General features: G+C 38.0%; 1 protein-coding gene across 1 annotated transcript in view; it reads right to left on the bottom strand.

The window, feature by feature from the left end:
* Positions 1-389: 389 nt before the first annotated feature.
* The window catches only part of LOC129259113 (rho GTPase-activating protein 20-like), a 28,702-nt gene continuing 13,578 nt past the window's right edge, over positions 390-15,513 (bottom strand). The window contains exons 3-12 of the mRNA XM_054897386.2: positions 13,346-13,570; positions 12,749-12,940; positions 10,422-10,509; positions 8,693-8,840; positions 8,088-8,264; positions 7,528-7,654; positions 6,889-7,111; positions 5,978-6,087; positions 5,472-5,643; positions 390-5,034 (exon numbers count right to left, since the gene is read on the bottom strand). Coding sequence (XP_054753361.2) covers positions 2,791-5,034; positions 5,472-5,643; positions 5,978-6,087; positions 6,889-7,111; positions 7,528-7,654; positions 8,088-8,264; positions 8,693-8,840; positions 10,422-10,509; positions 12,749-12,940; positions 13,346-13,570 — 3,706 coding nt within the window. The 3' untranslated portion in view covers positions 390-2,790. The remainder of the gene's footprint in view (positions 5,035-5,471; positions 5,644-5,977; positions 6,088-6,888; positions 7,112-7,527; positions 7,655-8,087; positions 8,265-8,692; positions 8,841-10,421; positions 10,510-12,748; positions 12,941-13,345; positions 13,571-15,513) is intronic.

The following is a 15,513-nucleotide window of genomic DNA, read 5'->3' as shown; positions in this document are numbered from 1 at the left end:
TCTGCCTCCTCCCCCTTTGGCGCTGCCCGTGATCTGATCATCATCACATCATCAAAACCATGATCATTACCAACATCACCATATCATTATCATGATGGTCCCCTTTATCACCATCATCAAAATAATACCAGCACCACCACCACCATTATCATCAGGTTTATCATCATCATCACCATCACCATTATATCATCGCCATCACTATCATCACCATCGCCGTCAGCAGCAGCATTATCATCACGATCATCATCATAATCATCATCATCACCATCACCACCACCACAATCACCATCAGCATCATATTTTTATCCACCTTTCTCCCTGAATATCATCTCCTACTTTACTTTCGAGTCATTCTTAATTAGAAAAAAAAAACAATGAGAAAAAAAAAATTAATTTTCCAGGTTTTTTTAATTACTATTTGCATAAATATGTGAATAAAATACTGGCATAACTTGTGGCATTAATTCTGTACAGATACTTACAAAAAATGTGGTACCACCATGTGGCATCCATGTACAAGGCTATAGAAATAATACAAAAGGGCGCCCTCTACATCAATTCTTTAAACAAATAAGAAAGGATGAAAGCTGTACACTTTAACATTGATATGTACAATAGAGAAAACTGTACATATCATGAATGGTGTTGTCTGTTACATGACATATGATCAGTGAGTATACAAAGTTGGCTTGGTCATGTTTGATATGAAAAAAAAAAGATTATTGTCTTGAAAATAAGACAAAAGCATAATATTCATTACAACAAAATTGTCAAAAATTGTTTGTGATACATGCCAATAGAGTAGCAGAGAGTGAAAAATATTGCATAAGTATTTGTGGTTATAATTTGTACCAGTAACTGTGTATATGTGAGATATTGGTAACAAATAAAATAGATGAAAATATTTCACCTACATCAGTAAACATAAAAATGACAAAAATCACATTCTTATCTTCACTCATTCAAAGATCTAAAGTGACAAAGAAAATTCAATTCAGTGTACTTAATTTTCCCCAAGTAAATTTCAATCAAAGTAGCTGAAAGGCAGGAAAAGAATCACAAGATATTGTTCTGAAAAGCAACATGTATTTTGATTACTCTCTTCACTTGAAATGCATATACACAAAAGTGGTTTTATATTCAACCAGTGAAGCCTCTTGCTGTATGTACAACAGGGCCTATTGAGAAGTAATTAATCAGTTTATATAAAAGGAGCATGTCAATACAAGTTGGTCGAAGTAATTGAAGGATCGTACATTCCAATCTCAATCTAAAAACAATCCAAACCTTTGAATAAAGTATCCGGATAGTTTAGTTATGTAAATATCATACATGTATATTGCTTTTCATAAATGGAAGAGTTGTATATAATGGTCCAATGATTCACCATTCTAAAGGAAACAATCACTCTGTTTTGATTTTTCCCTTAAAACATATACCAAAATCACCTTTCTCATGTTTTAAACAAATGTTTAGGATGTAATTTATATTGGAATCTCTTGTTTGAAAATGATGAATTACGGCATGATATCATAACAAAGTAGAGGTTTACTTATGTATAAATATATCATCACATATCAAACATTTCCAAAATCAAAATGAAAAAAAAAAAATAGAAAAAAAATATCCTATAGAAATTTAGTTATTATGCATCTTTCACTGACATGAAAAGCTAAAAGCTTTTTAAAAATGAATGAGGTAGTTGGTTATCATTTTTTTACACACCTAAAGTAAACTTCCTTAAGAACTTAACATGTCACCATGACATTAAAACATCTACACACTTAACTACGAGAAACATTATACAAATACACTGTTTATTAAAAAAGTTGAAAGTAATTCCATGTCAAACCTCTAATGAAGTAATGGATATCAACGACGCCAGACTCGTAAAAAGTCATAAAGCTTTCATTAAAATAATATTCTTGTGTGTGGAGTGTTCTGTTTTTAACCCCTTTTTGTAGATCATATGAAATACTGCATTAATATTATAACAGAATGTAAAGTCCTTTAGAAATACTGGAAACACATGAAAACTATTCTGGGACTGATTTCACAAAACATATCAAAGAAAAGCTATACTTCTATGTAATTAATGACATCTAACAATTTTAAGAATTTGTAATCTCTGTAGTAACAACAAGGTGATAGGGAAAGGCAACATTTCGTTCTACATTAGATTAACCTCCATTTCTTGTCTGCTGAGTCAGAGAGATATCAATTATTACTTTTTTTGAAAGATAAGACTTATCGCTACTCTGACATTGAACATTCTCAGATATTACATAGTAATAAAGAGTTCCTTATCAGCCAAGCTTAGCACACATTCAAAAGTTAAGTGAGATAGTTTATGTTACCGTGCCATCCTCGGTTTCATCTTACCATCCATGCTACAGTTCATCCATATGTTACAATAGCAAGACAGAAAGACAGAATTTTGACCGAGACTAGAAGATGAACTAGAGTGTCGGTACCTAGCCAACACAGGGTTAATGGTGAAGAATTCTACAGTTTTTTCTAGGGTAATAAAAATTTACTCAAAATTAATAAAACATTATGGCTTTGCTGAATCTACAAGATATAAGCCATGATATACAAATGGACCACATACAACACGAGACATCATTATACAAGTACTAAAACACTTTCATCACAACATTAACATGGAATGGCAACAGTATATTACCTGCTAACCTGAATACATTTGATTCTGATAAAAAAGAACAAATTAGGTGATTCAGTATGACAGACCAAATAACTTGATCACAGAATATAGTTTCAAGGGATAGATCATACATAGGATTCATCTGTATAGTCAATGTTTGCAAGGTCGTGAACAGTAAGTTTCAGGTCCTTGCCGATCGAGGTCTTCTTTCTTTGCCAATCGGCACGTGCTTGACTAACTGTTTGCTCACTCCCAGAAACTTTCTTGAGTCCGTTCTTGGCATCCATGTTTGCTTTGGAGCGAGGGGAGGCTAGAGGGGAGGAGGGTGGTTCAGCGCGAGGGTCAGGGAAAGGGAAATGCAAGGCAGTGCTGCGTCCTGACACAGGGTCAGAAGATTTTGATGAGTTGGTAGGTTCTGGTTGTCTCCTGCCGGGATGGTTACCAGCAGATGTTCTACGAGGGACTTCACCATTATGATGCCGTCTCCTAGGAGGCACAGGTTGGCTTGACCTGCGTGTGTTCTCAGCATTGCGTTGCTGTTGTTTCGTCCGTACCTCATTTCCTGCAGGCTTGGCAGTATCGCTACTGCTACGCTGGACAGATGTAGAAGACCCTTTGCGATTAGTAGCAACGCTATCACTTGATGTACGTCTCACTCCACGACCTTTTCCAGATCCATATCCATTCCTATAATCACCATTGTCATCACTGGAATCGGTATCAGAGTCCAGAAAAATGATACCTCCAGCTGTGAGATGACGTTTCGGTTTGCCTGGCCTTTCTTCATGCCGGTGCTTGGCAACATTGGCTTCGGTTGATCTCCTTCTGGGACTCTGGTCAGAGGCCACAGTCAACACTTCAGTGTCCAGACTCTTTGTACTTCTTTGGAGGAATGCTCGTCTATTCATGGCTTCTTGATAAGTAGGTGGAGTTGTTCTGGATTGAGACGAGTCTGATTGGGTCTTGCTGACACGTTGCTTAGTGTGCTGACCAATTGCAATGGAAGGACTGCTGTTGCGTTTCATGGGAGGCGTCCGTTTCTCTGTCTGCTCTTGGTGAGTGGGAAGACTACGCGGACTCTGCGACAGGGTCGTTGAGCGAGTTGTAGCATCCTTCGGGAAGAATTCCCTTGGAGGAGTGGCTTCTTTGGTTTGTGATGGTCTAGGATGGTGTCTTGGTCGCACTGGCAAAGCATTTGGCCGAGAAGGCAGGCCTCGCGTATCAGAGTTCATAAACAGTTTTTTGTAGGTTGGCTGAAAGCCATGCTGTCCCATGTTTGGCCCACCATGAGGTGACAAGCGGCCGGTGTTAGAGCTGGCAGCTTGCAGAGTCTTAGTCATGTCTATCTCAGTCCTTTGGGGTTTCATACCTAGCTTAGACGAATGCAGTCTCTCAGAGGAACTAGATGATTGTGCATCGCTCATTCTCTCTGATGATGAAGACGACATTGAAGAAGCACTGCGCCGACTGGATGTTAGTCGACGGGGGAATGTTGGGGATCCTGATCCAATGGAAGGAACAGATTGTCTACGTCCATATGAAATAGAATGCATTGGATCTTCTTCTGTAGGAGTTGTAGGCATAGAATTCACACTTTGGGTATTACTTGGAACGAGTCCTTTCTCATTTATTTGCAGACCAGAGCCATTCGCACTGGATTTTCTCGAGTTGGATCGCATATCCTCGGGTAACATCGCATTCAACAAATTTGATGAACAATCCCTGTTCAGATCCTTGATCAATTTCAGTGTGTCCTCACTAAGGTTATATGATTCCTGATCAGAGATTTCTGGACTATTGTCTGCAGTATTGTTTGCCGAGCTTGCAAGCAAAGCCATGCGATGCCTTGCTGCTTCCTTAGAGATGGGGGCAGGCTCAGAACCCCTCCTCTGCCTCCAGAACAAATCATCGCTAAATTGTGCGGAAATCTTAGCCGGTCTCCCGCTTGCATTGGGCACCACACTCAATTTTTCTTTGGAATCCATGCCAGAGTCTGTCGTATCTGTATTATCAGAGTCAGGGTATAACTGATTATCGCTGGATGTAATGCCAGAATCCCGGCTCAGAGTTGATGGTGATAGCACTGGAGTGGTTCCATAGTTCCACTTGTGGATGGCCCCAATGGGCTCTTGTTCATTGTCATTAGCAAAGAACTCTTTCTCAATACTGTCCAGAGAAGAGTCATCACGCTTGATGAACGGCGACACCTCATTCATACTATCAGAGTCACCACTAGAGTCATGTCTCCTTCGCTCTGTTGCCTGGACGGGTGGTTCTCCAAAGAGTGTCAAGACATCATCACCAAACACTTCCTTGACATTGTCAATGATGAACTCCACCACTGCTGGGATCTTCTTAGTGGCCATAGCCTGTAAAAAAAGGAAATAAATGATGAATGATTTAATAATCAAACCACATCAAGTCATTCACATCTCAGTGGTAAAATATGACTTTGAAATTGACATGGATATTATAAAATGAAATATGCAACCACTTCACTGCATATTCTAAAGGAATTACCAGTTTTCTATTAAACATGAGAAAAACAGTCTTTCCTATCAAGCGTTGCATTGAACAAATTTTCATCTTTGATATGAAAAAATAAGACAGAGGGAGTTCAAAAAGCTGTGGTGATACCATTAAACAAGGGCATTTATGAAGATTTTTGTCATGGATGGAGAGTAAAAGCTCATGTCCACAAATATTAAAATTTTTGTTATACCTACATTCTGCAGCAATTGCAACAAAAGAAATCAATTGAGGATAACATAGATATATGTCAAGCTGAAGAGGATTGCATACACACCTGAGTTACAGGGCCAGCATTGGCTGGAGGCCAGAGCATGCTTGGTGCAACACAGATTGACAGGTTGTAGCTGTTCATGTTGTTCTCATCCATATGGAGGGAAACGTAGTACAAAACGTTGAACAGGTGTCGAAGCAACACCTGGTTGATATCCAACAGTTGACCCAGCAAGCTGCAATAAAGATGAGCGATACATTAGCATCACAATATGATATGACCATTATAACACCTTAGGCATGGCTTACATTATATGCTATTCCCCAAGAAAACATATCCTCACTGAGTCTACATCATGTATGAATGCATTTAGAACAAACAAGAAAGCAGCCATATGCATTTTAAATCATTCATTCTGGCTCTGAATATTGTGCCTGAACACGCCATTGGTGTGATTATGGCAGCTTCATTGAATCACACCCCTGGAATTCAAAATGGTATGATCCTCTGCTGGTACAACACAATTCACCAGGTTGAATCCAATATAGATCATGGGGGTTTCGACTCACCTTTTGATGGCTTGAAGCTTCTCTTCCTTGTCAGCAATGTCTATGGTACTGATCCATTCCTCACACTGACTACACACCAGTAGACTGTCTGGAAGACTACGTAGGAAGTCCTGTTAAAAAGAGAGACAGTAAAATCGAAAGATGAATTAAACTATTACAATTTGTTTGCTGAAATACATTTAAGATATATACTCAAATCATAAGCAAAGAAATTTAACAAATATTTGTTCTTGATTCATAAGGCCGTGCAGTTCATGTTAATGTTGATGATAATTATAAAGAAAACAGCTAAGTATTTTTCTTAATCACGTGCTAATGCTGCGGTCTGAACTACTACAGCAATCCAAGTCAAAGTGACTTATTCAAAATGTTCATGTGACCTTTCATGACCGCTCACTAAAATCTGTCATTCTCTTTTCCTACTCAAATCAAATTATGAACAAATTGTGCTCCCCTCCCTAATCAATAGTAGGGCCAACCTAACCAGCTGATACCTTGGGAAGGAAATCATGAAGACTCATAGGAAATGTCCATAGGAAGTTGGTAAATCTGATGGACAAATACGAGCCTATGACTAGAGGCACCAACATGTCAGAAAATCAGCTGTCTCTTACAAATAGATGTAATTGCTATTTTATGTACACATGTGTAGAGGCAGTTACAACACATAATGCAATATACAATCTTGGTCCCTTTTCTAAGTTTGTTGGCAAAGTGATAAATACCATGGAAACCTTGATTTTGATTGGCTGTTTCGGGTATTTATCATCATGGTATAGTTAGTATAATAATTTCTATGTAATTGGTCAAATGCCATAAATGTTGATGGAAAGAACCATTGCTGAAATGTTCTAAATTTCTGAATCATCAGCCCTGACATATCTGTGGCATTGTGACAAGTAAAAGCATACCTTGAGGACAGATGCAGCAACGTGGACGGACACATCATCCAGACTGCACTGCTCCCCGGCATCGAGGGCCTCCCGCAGCTCACGGGACACCCTGGCGTTGGCGGACTTTCTGAAGATCCCCGTCACGAATGGAGCCTGGTGGTAGAGGGTGGTCAGGAGGTCTTGGATGGGCTTGGGCAAGGTGTTCTCTGGACATACCATGCTCAATGGAAGACCAAATAACCTGGGTGGAGAGGAATGGGGGAGAGATTGGAAGAGAATTATATTACTTCCTAGCATACTTCAGTCATTGATAATCATGAATCATGTAGCATGTTAAAAACGCTAACACATCAAAGCATGTGAATTTAGAGATATTGGAGGAGAGAATGAAGGAAAAGAGGTAAAGGAGGAGGTGGAGAAAGAGTAAATGAGGGGGGAGTAGGAGAGAGGGGATAGTGGTTGTGATGGAGGAAGAAAGAGGGGAATAGATAAACAGGTAAGGAATGAGAAAGGATGGAAGGGAAGAGAGAAGGAAAGCAAGAGAGAGAAATAGGGAAAGGGTAAGGTAAAGAGAAAGAAGGAACGAGGGAAGTGAGGAAGAAAGAGAGGGAGAAGAAATTGAAGCGAGGGGGGTGAGAAGTGGAGATGTGATCTTACCTTGCATGGGGTGATAGTGGAGATGATCCTGGTGAGGATCCATCTTTGTTTGAGATACTCCTCTTGAAGGAAAGCTTGAAAGGAGACTTACGCCCTTTCTTCAGTCTTCTCTGGATAGCTGAGGAATCTAGACAAAGAAAAAGAAATGTTTGAACTGGTAAAATCATGTCAAGAATTTAAGACTTGATCAATAATATGTTTCTTCAACAGAAAAATGCAACGCCTGGCTACTTTGAATTCCATTGAACTTCATATTAAAAAACTTCTGATCTACAGGAAATTAATTTCAGGAGAAAGTTCTCTAATAAGGCCATCAAATGAAATGGTTTTGGCGCCCATCATAGTCATTTACAACCCTATATCAAGAACAGGAACCAGGATTCTGGATGTTGTTTCACAAAACACTAATGAGTGAATTATTGATGACTTCACTGTAACACATGGCCTCTATCCATAAACTCTGATGATGTCAGACACATCAATTGTAACTATGAATTTAAGTGCAATGCTAAATTACACCCATCTCTCTGAGAAACCACTCTTTGCTCTAAGACACCTACCGATTCCTCCTGTACCAGTCTTTCCTTTCCTCCTGATGATAAACTGACATTGATGTTCTCTGAGTTCGTTCTCAGCAGACGATAGGTGGTCCATCTCGGAACTGAAGACCACATCACTTGGTTTGTCTTGGGCATCTCGAATGTGACTCATCTTGATTGCATAAGGATACTCGTGACCTGAAAAATTAAAATGCAAATTCAACTTTGTAAATTTTCACCAAAAATATAAGATCTATATCGATTAGAAGCATACAAACTTCACAACCATTTGTTAGAATTCTATAACACGAAATATTTTACTTCTCGATTCTATAGCTTTAGAAAAATTGTTGATTCTGTACCTCAAAACCTCATTTATCTTTATGTAAATTACTCAGCGATTAAATATTTTCATATCAAGCATGAGATATGTGATGTGATCTGAATATAAATGGATCTTGTAAAAATGAAAATTACAGACAATAGAGATATCCTCACTAAAGGGAAGGGGGAATTCATATGAAGCTTTAGAAAATGCCATCTACTGTAATTGAGATACCGCATTAGGATGTTAAGCAGAATGGATGATTGGAGAGGGAAAGAAATGAAACGTGGAGTGATCTTACCTATGAGTGGATAGAGAGAATCTTCCCTGCCTGACTGCACCCAGAGTTGGAAATCATTTCTAGCATCTTCTGGCATACCAAACTCCTGCATGGCCATATCCAGCAGGTCACTTGAATGTTGGTGGTTGCCGATCTGTAAGGTTTTGGACTGGAGAAGAAAAGAAAGATACATCAAATACAGATAGGATCCAGTACAACTAATAGCTAAAACAACACCCTGATAAGTGATCTGTAATGAAATACCATTACATACAATTACTTGCAACTCATCATTGACTTGCCATAGACATATGATTGATATCAATTCTTCTATGTCAAGGGGCACTGATCAGGTTGAACTAAATTTTTGTAGAAAAGAAAATAAAATTTTAAATGACGGAAAAGGTTCCAAAGAGGTCAGAAAACAATACTAGTAACATGTAAGAAAAAACTTGCCCATTTTGAATGATATGAAGAACAATCCAGACAAAATCAATTATATATCTATTTTTCCTGTAAGAACTTCTTTCGAATATGCCACTACTTTGATTTTGCTGTGAACATGTGCCAGCACACAGCGACAGAACTTCAAGTCTGTGTTGACCAAATACGGCTTGTATTAGAATGACAGCCAATTAAACTTCTATCCAACGATACACAGCTTTCCCTCAACGCCAAAGCGGAAGCCCAGATAATCATCAAAGATGACATCATCAGGGGCTGAAACTCATAGTTTGGTCTATAAGTTCCTCCCGCAGGAGACAAGACACTGAGCTATGTCGGTTATATTGTTTTGCCTGAGTATAATCATGTATGAATTTAGGATTTCAATTCATGAATGTGTTATCCTATTATGCCCTAGAAATTACAAAAAAATGATTTAAGTATATGAAATGAACTCTTACAGCTCAACATGAAAAAAACCCCACAGTAATATCTTTTGCAAGGGCAACAAAGAAGTACATGATACTCAGTGGGCAATTCATGTGATGATGGTGACTCTTAGCACATTTATTAGTCACTGTCTAAGACGTAGTAGATCTCACTACTACGAGACTTCAGATCAGTGGGGGAGGTTCGCTGACGTAATCCAATAGGGAAGTGGTCTGGCAGGTGAGGAGTATTGATTCTTTGAATATTTTGAGGGTGATTTCAGAGAAGGTTTACGTACTACTAAATTAATATTTCCTGCGTATCACTCAGGCATGATCAATTCTTCATACCTATCATGGTTGCTTCTATGTTGCATAATACGCATTGGTGACATTTTTTCCTGTTGTTGGTTCCTGTTCAATTTGTATTTGATTTAAAACTCTCAAACACTATAATATCAAAGTATTCTGTTTATTTATTAATTATTTTAAGTAGTATTTTAATAACTCACTTCCTTTATTTCTGTATTAATGAATTATCTAAACTACTTAAGTACATATCAATTTGATTGTAATTTAATTCCATATTTATTATTATTCAATACTAATTTAACTCAAGTTAATTATTTATGATTCCTTTGTTTATTTGTGATTTGTTCATTTCTCCCTCATCCTTTATCCTTTCATTCATTCATTTAAAAAATATCAAATTTAATTGTGTATCATCTATTTTTTTTATTCATCCAATACATAATTGTTATCAATCATTTTTTTCATAAGAGGAATAAAAAGTATACAATTTCATTCTTCCTCCAATCCCTCTCATGAATTGGTCAATAAGTCTGGTAGATTTGTTGCCAATCCTAGTTAATTCTTACCGGAAATGCGGAGTACTCCTGATCTCTGTTGAGTACCCTGACTTGAACAGACTTTCCTTCATCTTCCTTCCGCTTCACTTCAATGTGCCTACAATCATGAATGAAAATAAATAACAATACAGCAATTTTATTATTTACAGTCTACTGAAATTCTTTCACTTGACTTATAAATGAAAACATAGAAACAATAGGCTATCAAACTTGACCATCGAGTCCACGAGAAAAACAAAATTTAAAGAAAATGACGGATAACTTTTTTAAGGTACTATGAAATCAGGGTTAACTGCTCTGATACAACATAAAGTTGTTTCTTCTCATATTTACATATATCTCAACCTTGAAAACAGTCCCTATCAGTTTTGCTATATATGAATTAAGTATAAGTGCATTTTATAACAGAGATAGAGAGAGAAAATGCACTAAATTCCATTATTTGCTACATATTCTAACAAGTGGCAGATAAAATATGGTACCCATTATAATTCTGGGGCTCTTGGTATCCATCTTAAATCACAAGTCCAAATTGGTTGCTAATACAACCCTAGTCTAGGGAGAGCGAGTGTTTGATGTGTGGGGTGAAGGTTAGTTCATATCTGTCAAGTTTAAAGTCTCGGGAGATGAAACTTAGAGGGAACTCTAACAAGAACAAAGCCAAAAACAAATCTCAAAACTTCCTTGATATCCCCCTCCCTTTTCCGCCAAAGTTGGTATGTTTCTTTTAAATTTGTAGAGACACTGGTAGATATTTTGTGAGGTATGAGTTTGTGAACTTCCACATGAAGTTGTGCTCTTCCCAGAAGGTTTAGAACATCCTTGGAGATTGTCATATTATCTAATGTGTTACATGTTTTTACTAATTATTTTACAAGATTCTTTATTATAACCAAAAGCATTGTACGGATGGTGTTGAATATCAACAGAGAAAGAAAAATCCATTTAGATGAAAAACAATTGTAACTTTAATGTATCAAAGGGAAAAAGAAAAAGCACAGAAAAGCTGTAGTTTAATTAGAAGAATTGCCAACAAAAAGAATGATGATTTCAGAATGCTTAAATGCTTTCAATAGGGCTTTTAAGTCTGCAGGAAATAATGGATACTCCAGATAGAGTGGGAACATTTCCAAATAAGGATTTAGACAGGAATGATCCTCATACACTTCTACATGTGAAAGTTTTCAATGGCAAGGAGAAACACCCCTTTAAGTAAGGCCAGGGCTACAGAATTATCCCATTGAAACTCTGGAGACGATTCAAGTAACGTTTATCTGAACATGGCCCACCATACTGATGTAATTTGTTGCGTGTGTGTGGGGTGGTTTGTAACAAGATCCGGTGTGAACAGATCCAATCAACCAATAGAACGTTTTCTCTTATTTGATTTTATGAATAACGTCAATGCCGCCGCCGTGTAAACGAGAGCTGGATCGGAAGTCACATAATGACATTTGGTTTTCAATCCAATTGTGAGTCCGACTGTCTCTCTGTATGTTTAACTCAAACAGACCTCCCGATAACCCGTCCTAAACAAATCCACCTCACTTTTTAATCAAATAAACATAAGTCAAAGAAGTATTTATTATCCCTCCATCTGGCATTCCCTTGAAATATAGGAACATGGGTCTCTTCGATGAACCCATGTCAATGAATCGAATTGATTCCAATTTGAATAGTACCCTTGAAGATTACTGAAAGACATCAATTACAGACAGACATGAAAGCATTGAGAAGCTCCGATAGGGAGACATTTTTTTAAGAGGAACCGGTGTGTCCTTGATGATGTGTATTCTATACTATTCATTTGTTGACTATAACACTCAAAGGCATTGAGTACCACTCTAGAATGGCACCAGAAAACTCTTGGGGGGGGGGGGGGGACGAAGATCTTACTTTACACAACCAGCATTACCCTTATGTCTCCTCATGAAAGAATAAACTAGAGCATTGTACATCAATCTAAAATAGAAATCAAGATATCAAACAATGTTGCTCTGAAAGAAATTGCAAGGGAGATCTACTGAATATTGGTCTACAGTTGCTATCCTATCCTACAACAATTATGAACTTTACCCCAACCCAACCCCAATACCTACTCCAATTCCAAAACCTGAATGAAACACTGGAACTAACATTGAAAAAAAATCCTAGCATCACTTTGAACTTCAAACCCTAAAGATAATTAAACTCTCAGTTTTATATTCATACCAGATTCCCATGACCTAACCAACACTGAAATTCTTACACCCAATCGTCAGATCGTACATGTTTGTAGCACTGTCCAACATGAAGTGAGTCATGTTCAAGAAAAGAAAAAAAAGAGGATTTCTTACGTGCTAAGTTTCTGCCACCAGAGCTCCCTCTCCTGATTGGATGCAAACGTGAGCACCACGTTGTTTGTCGGCCAACCCAAGACGAAAGAACAGTCATGTGATTTGATGACCTCACTGACCTCGTCGATGCAGGTGTTGAGCCAGAGTTCCCCAACTCTTAACCTGTGTTTCAGTCTCAACGAAGTAGCCGACCTGAGAAAGGGAAAAGGGAAGGACATGAATCATGATGAACATGGATTGAAGACTTTATTAATGTCAACAGAATGGAAAATAATAAGAAAATCATCATTCCCTAACACAGTTATGGCAGGCTAATCAGTGTATAATAGTTGCATAATTTTAAATGACATTTAAAAGAAAAAATCTTGCCTTTCTTGACTGGTCAGCTAACAGAAGATAGGCCTACAGATCTACAGTATCCACTAGAGATTCTGCTATAGGCTACACTGCTGTTCCCTGAGAGAACACAGAGTCACCTTTTTCTTTTGAATTCTCAATTTTTTTTCATTTCCCATTGACCCTATTTGCTACCTCGGTCCTTTTAATAATAACAGTCTTTGGAAATTGTCAAGAATTTCTAAAAGAGACAATGCTTACTTTGGTTTAGCGATAAGCAGCGTATCATTCATGAGCACCAGGTATCTGTTCTGGATCTGTGGTCCAACGGAGATATGAACGGGTCCTTCCATGATGTATAGCCTCTTACAGGGCGGTGCTTCCGATGTAGGAGACGGGATATCCCTGGACCCAACACTGGGGAGGTTGAGACTAGCGGACAGGGAGCCAAGTTCTAGCATGCCTTCAGGGCTGTTGTTGTTATTGCTGTAGATGAGGGAAAAAAAGAGAGAAATTGTGACATCAAGATATAGTGAATAAAGTAATGAAAAACAGTTTTGTTTAATATGGAAACAGCATTTTACAACTACACACTATATATTAAGAATGGGCAAAAATTCTTCCTTCAATTATTGCCCATTATATCTTAAATATCATGTATTTAACATTTCACACAAAGCAATCTTTTTTTAATCATCATCATATCATGTAGGCCTACAGAATTTATGTTTTCACAATACTGGGCCAGACCATCAGGACATCACGTTATTACGTTACATAATTACAGAGACCTGTAGTCTGTACAGTATAGGAGGCAAAGATATTGATTTCTAAGTTCTGTAAGGAGATGTAAAAGAAGGTTGAAGGGGACCACCATACCGGTGACCGAAGGGGTGTGAGATGGAGGGCTTGGTAGCCGAGGGGTGCGAGTGTTTAACCCTATCTGGGCCAGCTATGAAGTTTGGTTTGGATACGGGTTGAGTGACATGGGTAAACATGCCAAGTGGTAGCCGGAGGGGAGCTGGTGATGAGGGAGGAAGGCTTGGGCTACAGGCAAGGTTGTTGTCTTGGCTCTATTTGTACAGGAAGACAAGAATACTGGGATGGGTAGTGTACTGGTGGGAGAATGAGGTTCCAGAAATAAGACATCCACCCCCTCCCCCCAAGAAAAAATATAGGCCATAACTAGGGTGCTATGGGGAAGTATTTTGAATAACTCCTTGGATAAAGGGAAGAAATAAAAAGAGAAAGAAACTTGACATGTAAAAAACTTGCAACATAATTTTAAAATAGAGATTATTATTATAATTTTTTTTTTTGGGGGGGGGGTGATAGTGAGAAAAATATCATAGTAGAGAATTTGATAGTCTAACAAGAGTGTAAGAAAAAAAAGAACACTGACATGATTTGAAATGAATTCAGATTGCATGGTTTGTAAATCTATTGCAACATATTTTGGATGAATCATTTGGGAAATGAATAACTCAAGAGGCCTGATGCATATCTCCTTTGAGCATGAGTAACATCTCAAACTATGTTATTACTTCTTAGTAACTCGTTGAAATGTCTAATCATCCATTGTTTTCAGGCAAACACCCCATTGCACTCCAATTTTCCAAGAAAAGTTCTGTTGAATCAAAAATACGATTAGGGGTATTAACCAAGAAAAAACTTGGAAGAAGAAGAAAGTGGGGTAGGTCTTTGAGGTGATGGCGGTTACTGACAAGTATCACATGGAAGATGAAGACAAATATTGTCCGAGCCACTTCACAGTGGGACTTGTCTAAAAGAATGGAAGATGTATTTTGTTTTAGGAATCAGACAGGGTATTTCTGGCTGACCCCTGTTAACCTTTTTTGCAAAGAATGGCTGAAGGCCGCAAACTGTCAAGTATGACCGATTTTTACCTTTTACGGTTGAATGTTAGGTATAATGCTTCAGACACCACAAGAATGTGTGAACATTGCATGTCTTTCTCTTTCATTCTACTTGACTTTCTCTCTTTGTCTAGTCATGTTTTCTTCCTCCTCCTCCCTCTCTCTATATCTCTCTCTCTCTTCTCTCTCAAAGTCTCATTCTTATTCTTCACATCTTGTCCACTTTTCTCTGTCCATTCCATTTCAGAAGACTCAAAAGTACTTCATTCAATGTAAAAAAAAAAAGACATTTGCAATTGAAATTCTGTTCTTCTTAGAAACTACAAATCTTTCCTTGCGATCACATGAACAGTCTAAGTCTAATACATGCAATGTGGCAACCAGCCCTTCTACTAAAAAGCTTGGATTTGGAGCTGAAAAGAGGATGAATCGCTCCAATGAGGAGCAGTATCTGTGTGACTTTAGCAGGTCAAAAGGTCAGTGATTGGTATGCTGGCGGGGAGCAACCATCTTTCACACACTACCCATTTGATGAGGGATAAGACCAAACCG

Source organism: Lytechinus pictus, chromosome 4 (genome assembly GCF_037042905.1).
Source record: "Lytechinus pictus isolate F3 Inbred chromosome 4, Lp3.0, whole genome shotgun sequence".
NCBI classification, from domain to species: Eukaryota; Metazoa; Echinodermata; class Echinoidea; order Temnopleuroida; family Toxopneustidae; genus Lytechinus; species Lytechinus pictus.
This window is presented reverse-complemented; position numbering and strand designations above follow the sequence as displayed.